Here is an 8835-nt window from a genome sequence, read left to right as displayed (position 1 = left end):
AACTTTAAATATTATCCTTTCTGGTTTGATCAGACCAGTGAAAGGTAGGGTAGGCAATGTTTTTCATAAACACTTTAGTTATTCTGGTTGAAACTTTCTTCACATCCTAATAGCAATCAATGATAGAAGTAGTAAATGCACAAATATCATCTATAGAAATCTCAGGACCAAAAAAAAAAACGTTTGTCTAATGATTGCATTTATTGGACGAATTTTGGAAAGCGATCTGAAGGGAGGGTGGGATCTAATGCTTTCAAAGCTAGCTTGCTATTGCTAGCCACTCTGAAATTGCCTATAGCCTACTCTGCCTTGATTGTGATCAAATATGGCACGACTGGCAGGGTTCAAGCCCTGTGTTTAGAAAGGGAAATGAAACTGAAAAGGAGAGTTCCCCAAATGTTCCATTTCACTGACTGTTTTGCATGCAAAAATCGGAGTAAGCGAGCGAGATTAAGCATATGTATGTGAACTCATCTGTGCATTAGTGGGACAGCAACTGTGTTGTTTATCATTGAGTTGGGAAAACAAATGTGCTGCAAAAAATTATATTCCTTGCATTTTCTTTTACTTTCAAATTTTGTTAACATTAATGTTATTAAACAAAATAAAGATTTTTCTCTCATTTATAAATGTATTTACCTCCCAAATTCAATCCCATTCAATACAGTTCTACAGCATTAAGTCTTTGCATATTTAGTTTTCCAGCCGAATATTCAATTATAATTGCGCTACTGTAACTGTACCAAGATTTTATTCAGTCTGCAATTTTCAAGTCATTCTACATATTTTCCCCTCCCAATTGAATTGAAGTCTGGGCTCTGACTGTGTCATTTCAGAATATTTCATTTATTTTTTTGCTGGCCATTTCTTTAAATAGCATTTACTTTTTACTTAAGGTCATTGTCCTTCTGGAAAATAAAACTTAAGTGATATCTCTGGCTGACTGAAACAGAATCTCTTCAAGGATTTGGATCTGGCTCTAGCCATATTCCCTGTGTCTCCATCAAATTTTCCAGTTTCTTTAAAGAAGCCCTAAGGTACAGGCCTTATCCTGCGTCAACCGTTCTTGATTGATGAAAGGGGAGGTGTTACTTGGTCAACACAGTTAGCATTCAGGCCAAAGAGCACAAATTTAGTTTCATCAATTTAAAATGCTTCACATGGCTTCTAGATCACTGCAGTACTGTTGGTGTTTCTCAAAATTGTCCCTCTTTCAGCCACTTTCCCAAAGAGTCCAACACATGAAGCGTTGAAAAGATTGTTGTTGGGTGGTTTCTGCTGTTTCATCCAAGCTCTTTGGTCACCACTCTTACAATTTCCTGTTTGGTCAACAACCTGTTTGTTGTCCAATTTAATAGGAGAACCTGATTGAAGGCTGAGTTGTGTCAAAAATGTCCATTTTATTATGTGGACTTCATAATGCTCCAAGAAAAACATGATGTTTTTACAAACATTGTCCAGATTTATCTGAAAGTTCCAGATGCAGCTCCTTGTTCTCAATGAAAGCAGTGAAATTAAATTCTCAATTAAATATTCTCTTAGTATCCCTTTTTTATATATATAAATGATGTTTTTTAGAGCCAACTGGCAATTATGCTGTATTAGAACACTACTGTAATATCATGTTACAGCGGTTATCATTTTTTTAATGGTCATAGCAGCAAATTTAAATTAGGAAGTCAATAAAGTGCTTCTACTGTACTTGCACTTGATAGAATTTTTTTTGGATTTAGATAAATAAAGAAAGCTTAGTCAAATGTCCATTGTGGATATTGAAAAACCAATTGTCCAATTGTAACTGCCAAGACATAAAATGCTGAAAGTCCCTTTTTCTACCCTTACAGATTTTACACTAATGCTCATCAATATATGTCCAACTTCCAAATCTAAAATGTATCCTTGTGGTCATGGTCTGTTGATTTGAGAACCCTATTATTTTCATGTGTCTTGGCATTTAAGACTGCAGTCACACTTTGCTGTCCATTACATTTTGCCCACACACTATTCCCACAAAGAGAGGTGTACACATTGGAGAATAACCTCTTTCAGGTTTAAGTCATTTGGAACATGTTCCTGAATTAGACTTGTCAGTCAGCCTTGTTTGTAATCATATTCATGTAAAATAAGTAGCTAGTAAAATGCAATTGAACCTCAATAGCGTCAAAATGTGTGTTTTACTTTTCAATACTCGCATGTCATGCTTGGAGCACTTAGGTTTGATGATGTTGGCTATCCAAGTTAAGCCTATAGGTAATCAGTCACATATGTATGTGATTTTACTTATAGTGAGCAGTAGCAAAAATAGTTATTTTTACTGCAGTACTGTATGAAACCCTCTTTATTCCTATTCATGTCTAAATGAAAGTGAGCGGCTTTGGCCTCAATTCTTCTATTCTTGCAATATTATTACTCTATCAAATTCCTGTTCACATTGAATGTCTTTATTTGGTACAGTAAGTATACTAACCTTTCAGAAAACATACAGTACATAACAAATTATACCTTAAAACCCTAGATTGTATTCACATATGTCTTTTTTCCCCTTAGCCTTGACATTCAGAGAGACAAGGTAAAGGAACAATGTGTATTGAGGTGCATATATGGAACCGACTTGTTCATTCAATCTCACTCCTAGTGCTGGTTATGATCACTGATTTGGTTTAGTGACACTCTGTGTGATGTGGAGCCTCACTTTTACTGTCAAAATATTTACAATGTAGTGCTTTAAAGTCCTCGCGAACCAGAAGTTGCAACCGACTTCAGTGTTGTGACGTATTTCCAAGTGAAAAGTTGACGTCTTTCTCTCTTCTGACTGCCGTTATCAATCTCTTTATTTTTTCCCCTTTTTGAAAGTTGTGAAAACACTATTGTGAAGTTTTTCTTTTACTATTTGAGCAAATGGGAACACAAAAAATATATTTAATGTGGTCTCTTGTTCATTGCTATAGAAGTTTACACAGCTATGACGACTTCTGCTTCTGAGAAACCCGGATATGTGAAAAGGGTCAATTGAATACAGGGCGGGGTTTTACTTTAACACCTCCTCTCCATGGCTGAAAACTTAGGCAGCTGACTAGTTATCAGGCAATGACTTTGGTACCTCAAGAAACTGATTTCAGTCAGACTTCTGAGGAAGCGTAGCGGTTTAATGATCTACACCAAAATAGAGCGAGCTTTGGTGAGAACTAAACATATATTTAATTACTAGTATTTTTTCACTAGAAATGTCATCAGAAGTAGAACACGTTGGTCAAAAATGTATTTACACACAAACTGACCAGCAACCGCCCGCAACTTTCAGATGCCATCTTTATTTTTTTAGCTCAGCTGTCACCGAAGAGAACGCACATTGTGGGATATCAAAGGCAGTGAAGGATACATCTATGCTGCCTTCAAAAATCAGATGTATCTCAGGAGACAGGAAGTGAAGCTAACATTGGATCCAGATGTGCCTTGATGTCTTCCTACCTTGGAATACATCCTCCGAAGGCAAAATCTTTAGGTTTTCGGATGCAGCCATTTCTTGCTCGTAGCAGACGGAGGGGAGATATTAGGCACGTTTGAGATGCACCTCGCCTTAAATGTAGACGAGAGTAGGCGGCTGCAGTGAGGGGAGGAGTGAAAAAGTGCAGGGAAGATAGACAGTTCTCTCTTTTAGTGGATCAGACAAGATCAAATGCGGATATTGTGGGACACTTATTGCTAATAAATTGGATGTAGTTTATGTTCTGTTGACGTCAGAGGAAGGCGGCCCACACACATTTCTAACCGGCGTGCATCTCACGGTGACAGGTGATTGGTTCTGCGCAGATTTTGCTAATCTCAAACGAGCCTATTACCCAAGCCGTCACTGATGTCATCCGCGAAAGAACGGCATTCCAGAACGGAAGCACATTTTAATGTTTTGATTAAAGATAAAATGCTAAAACCAGGACAAATACATTTTTTTCTGTGTAACCATGGTATTAACTTAAAGTCCAACTGAAATCAAAATTGACCCTATTTACTTTGTTAGCGCATATTACTAGTCTTGTGGTGAACAATTAATCCGTGCAAGTTAAAACACAGAAAAAAATTGTTTGCCGTCGTAATCTTTAATCAAAGTCTGAAAAGTTACTTCCGGTCTGGAATGGCGTCCCTTCTCTGATGACGTAGGTTTGAGGAATTGGTTTGGGAAACGCTTAACCACTCCCCTCAAACCGTTAGTCTGTAATGAGCGAGAGATGGAGAGGAGGAGCGCTAGAGTAAAACCCTGCCCTCTGTTCAATATTCCGTTTCACTGGGAAATACGTCACAGCACTGGAGAAAAGTCGTTTGCAACTTCCGGTTCACGCGGACTTTAATTGTTTCTGTTTATTAACACGGATTAATTGTTCACCACAAGACTAGTAATGTGAGCTAATAAAGTAAGGCCTAATCATTATAAGGATTAATATAAGGATTACAATGTGTCTTCTCGACCCCTTCAAATGTTTTATGGAATAAATCAAATAATCATCAGGCCAGCATGACTAAACATGGTCTAACAACTATTGTTGTTACAACTATATTCTGTTCCTTATTACTTTAATCTTTATTACTTTAACATCTGGCTTTTGCAAGTGTGCCTTCCTTAGTAAAATCATCATGGTAATCAAAGTTTCTGTCAAAATACCATAATTACTTTAATGTTGGTTACCATGGTATTTTTTCTAAACTTGTGTCATACTGACGTCACGTGAATTCAACCGGATGTGACGATATTGTAGGAAGTGTTTAGCAATGCGCGGGAGTTTATTGTTGCTATCTAGAGAGCTAGAGCTCTAATTAATTTGTACAGATTTTTTTTTATCGTACTAAAGCTAATAACAGCACAGGAATTTGCGTAGATGGCTCAGCTAAATGAAGTCGACTTACCGCCGAACCTGTCATGTCTCAAAGTACGTTCATATATTCAACTTTGCTTAACGTTAGCCCTGTTGTTAAAACAAGATTATCAGCTACAAATGTCTTATCTGCTGCTCACATGTGTATAAGATAATCGCACTGCAGTAGTCTCGAGCTCTAACACATCTGACAGAGAATATTAACCCAAATGCGACGTTTTTACTGTCTTCAGTTGTTGTTTTTCTAGATATAACACACCAATGCGTTTATGTTCTTGTTTCATGCCAACTGCTTCCCTGAAATTTAACAAAATAAATTGCATTGCATGTTTTTGTACATCGAGAACATGTCACGAAGCTCAGTGTCATAGATGTCCAGTAGTCAGGAGGGATATGCAGGTTTGTTTGACATCAGATCTTGTAACGTTATATTTTGTGTGTATCAGAGCATGGACAATCTCCTCCGATGTCCTATCTGCTTTGAGTTTCTCAACATCACCATGATGACCCAGTGTTCACACAACTGTACGTATTATATCACTTTTATTGTTCAGTTTATATGCATTTCATGTTTTAATTGACATCATTTCTTTAAGCAAGATACTAAATTATTGCTTCTTTTCTTTTTGGTATTCCAAACAGTTTGTTCTCTGTGCATACGGAAGTTTTTCTCCTTTAAATTGTTGTGTCCTGTTTGTAACTCGGTAAGTGTTAACATGTAAAAACAATCTGAATTTGAGTCTAACCTTATCTATCTATCTATCTATCTATCTATCTATCTATCTATCTATCTATCTATCAGTCATGTAAAAATAATATGAACGAGTCAAACCTTCTTATCTGTCTGACTGTCAGTCTGTCAGTCATATTTGAATTAAGTTAAGATTTTCAGTAAACAGTTTCCATTAATCTTAGTTGAACTCTCCTTGCAGCCATCAACAGAACAAGACCTGAGGAACAACAGATTATTAGACGACTTAGTTCAGAGCTTCCAGTCCGCAAGGTAAAGTTTATTTCTTTTTAAAATATAAAAGCATTTATTTCAGTAAGTGCTGCTTTTTTATTTAAATGTCAGTGGGTCTGTTCTGTTTTTTTGTTTTGTTTTTTTTTGCATTTTGCACTGTTATGTGGGAAATCTGCAATAATGCTAAATGGATTTAAACATGGTAAAATGTTAAAGGGCATATTGCAGGTTAGAGTACCCAGTGAGTCAGTGTATAGAAAAATAATAATGTAGGAATAAAATTCTAAATAATCTTTAAATATAAATATATACTTCTGGAGTAGTTTTTGTGAGAAATGTTTACTTTCGCGTCTGAAAACTGCCAAACCTGAAGTGACGTAACGGGAGGGAGTGCGGTCAAAATAAAAAAAAAATTAATGAAATTAAAACAATAGGAAAGCAATAGATTGCAATGATGTTCGGACGCTAAGGAAATTGTAAATGTTTACTCATATGACGAACCTCAGCCATATAATTATGAGCCTGCTATGCGGCCAAGAGAGCATGGACAGGCCAGGATTAGACAGAACAACGGTCAGAGGAGACAAATTGAGTTGTGGTGTGAGGAGAACAGGGCAGTTGTCTTGGTGAGAGACCAGTGTTAGCTTATGGATAGGCCTATATCCACGTTAGCCGACGATATGTATAACACTTTGCTCAGATCACAATATTGTACAGATTATTATCATGTATCAGGCAATAATAGCAAAGCTAGTATTGGACCCTTACTTGCATGTGTTGTGTCAGCCATTAGGAGACAGTTTCCAGAGGAAGAGGGACTTTGAATGGCACCATTTTGGTGACAATGAATAAAAAAAAAATTACAGTCACAACGTCTTACTGTATAAAAACTATGTAGAAACAGCCAACATAAACATTAAAGTGGTTTTGTACAGATTGGAAATTTAATATATATTTATGATAATAAGAAGTTTCAGCTTCAGACTAATAACAAACACATGAATGCATTACATTACAAGTTTATGTAGGATATGCTCATGAATTAAATTAAGGCAAGGCACATTTTGTAAAACAGATGTACAATAAGTGATCTCTGACAGATCAGTGACTGATCATGTTTCCCACCGGCGGCCGAACCAAATGCTGACGATGGACCCGATTTTGTTTTTTTGAACCAATCAGATAAGAGTAAATTGAGAGTCAGCGAGACGCTCATTTGATTGGCTACATGAAGAAGGTGGACCCGCCCTCCTCTTCACGCTTGCAAAACTCAATGAGTGAGAGAATCGTGCCAAAACTGGAAGCGCAGATAAAAGAAAGACGCAACTGTACAAATCGGGTTATTTCGGGAACTTTCTTGCCCCATGCACACAAGAAGTCATTTAGACATTTGCAACAGTTTATGTTTTTCACACAAAGGCAATTAATTTAGCAATTAATCGGTTTTGCAGTTCCTGGCTTTGTTGCTTTCGGTTGCAAATTGCTGTTCACGGGCTTGCAGTGCTTTTGGCCGTATTTGTGCGCAAAAACCGTGTCAAAAGTGTAAACATGGAAAAATGGAAGTCAGAAGAATACAGATCCTACTTATTTTGCGTTAGCATGAAGCTGCAGTTTTACAATACATGAATTACACTTACGAATAACAGTAAAATGCTGCAAATATTTTTTTCTTACACTTGAAAGGCAATTTACACTTTTACAAATCTTCTCTTGCGCATGCAAATTTAATTTACGCTTGCAATCGTATGTACACTTTCACAAAACTTACCCTGTGCATGCAATTCTTTATGCCATCATTTTACTGTCACGTTTTCTACTAAATTTGTGCCCTTATGTCTTGCAAAACAATTTTAAATCCTGCATTAACTTTTCATATGGTATTTTCATACAAGGTTATATATTAATTTTGAAAAAAAAAATAATAAAAACCTGCAATATGCCCTTTAAACTCTTTAAATAATATTTTCTTATATGATCAAGAAGGCTTGATCACTCTGTGAATGATTTGCGATTTAATTTCTGCAGAACTCCAGATCTCTAGATCAAATTCTACTGCTGCAAAAAATGTGTTGGTCTGAATATCAGTCTGATTGAAAGTCATTTGGGGGTTAATTAATGGGTTGAGATAAAATTGAACAGGAAAAATTAATTGCTTTATATTCAATAGAAAATACTTTGATATTGGTCCATTTTTGATATATTGACAGAGTGTGAGGTCATATTCTGTCTTCATTTGCTCAAGGATTTAATCTCAGAAGGTAAAGTTTGAATCTGGTGCATGTGTCACTCTGCATATATAGAGACTTCTCTTATTGGAATATGTTGGTAGACATGACTATGAATAGAATCCAATGAGTGACTTATTAAAAAGAAATAAACTATTATTAATTATAAATACCTTTAAAACTACATAAATTCCACATAAAACTACATAATCTGATGAATACCATTGTCATTTTTTTTTGTCTTTGTAACATTGATTAAGATTCAGCTACATAGTCCCAGACATGCTGATTGACTGCCAAAATATGTTTGGTCACAGGAGTTTCTGTGAATTGGCACTACAAATGTTGTTCCTATGAATGACAGCCTATATAAACGTATGCTTCTGTTCTGCCATGTGCATGAAACTACTATCCCTGACAGTGTAACTCTAAATCCATTAATGAAAGGATACTTTAAAGTTTAAGAACTTGCCTGAAGGTATCAGAAAATCAGCTAATTTATTAGAATTATGAGATTTACTTAAGAATTAATGTTAGTCTTCCATCTCGTGACAAACTTGAAAAAGTAATTCATTTGACCTAATGTCCTAGTCTGCCATGAGATTTGGGATTTCCTTTAACAATCAAGTGGGTTTTTATTTTCAATATTCAGGTCTATATCTTTGGCATACTTCACCTGCTGCAGGACTCAAGGAAGCCATGATTCTCTCCAAAGAGTCTTAAGTTCTCAGACTGTAGACATACAGACATACAAATTCTTCAACTTACCTGAGGAAATTGA

General features: G+C 36.1%; 1 protein-coding gene across 2 annotated transcripts in view; it reads left to right on the top strand.

Annotated features, from left to right (window-relative positions):
• The first annotated feature begins 4743 nt into the window (after positions 1-4743).
• The window catches only part of rad18 (RAD18 E3 ubiquitin protein ligase), a 43011-nt gene continuing 38919 nt past the window's right edge, over positions 4744-8835 (top strand). For both annotated transcript variants that reach the window (XM_084128545.1, XM_084128544.1), the window contains exons 1-4: positions 4744-4919; positions 5312-5390; positions 5508-5569; positions 5798-5868. In XM_084128545.1, coding sequence (XP_083984671.1) covers positions 4869-4919; positions 5312-5390; positions 5508-5569; positions 5798-5868 — 263 coding nt within the window. In that variant the 5' untranslated portion in view covers positions 4744-4868. The remainder of the gene's footprint in view (positions 4920-5311; positions 5391-5507; positions 5570-5797; positions 5869-8835) is intronic.

This window comes from Abramis brama (assembly GCF_963993115.1).
Source record: "Abramis brama genome assembly, chromosome: 11".
NCBI classification, from domain to species: Eukaryota; Metazoa; Chordata; class Actinopteri; order Cypriniformes; family Leuciscidae; genus Abramis; species Abramis brama.
This window is presented reverse-complemented; position numbering and strand designations above follow the sequence as displayed.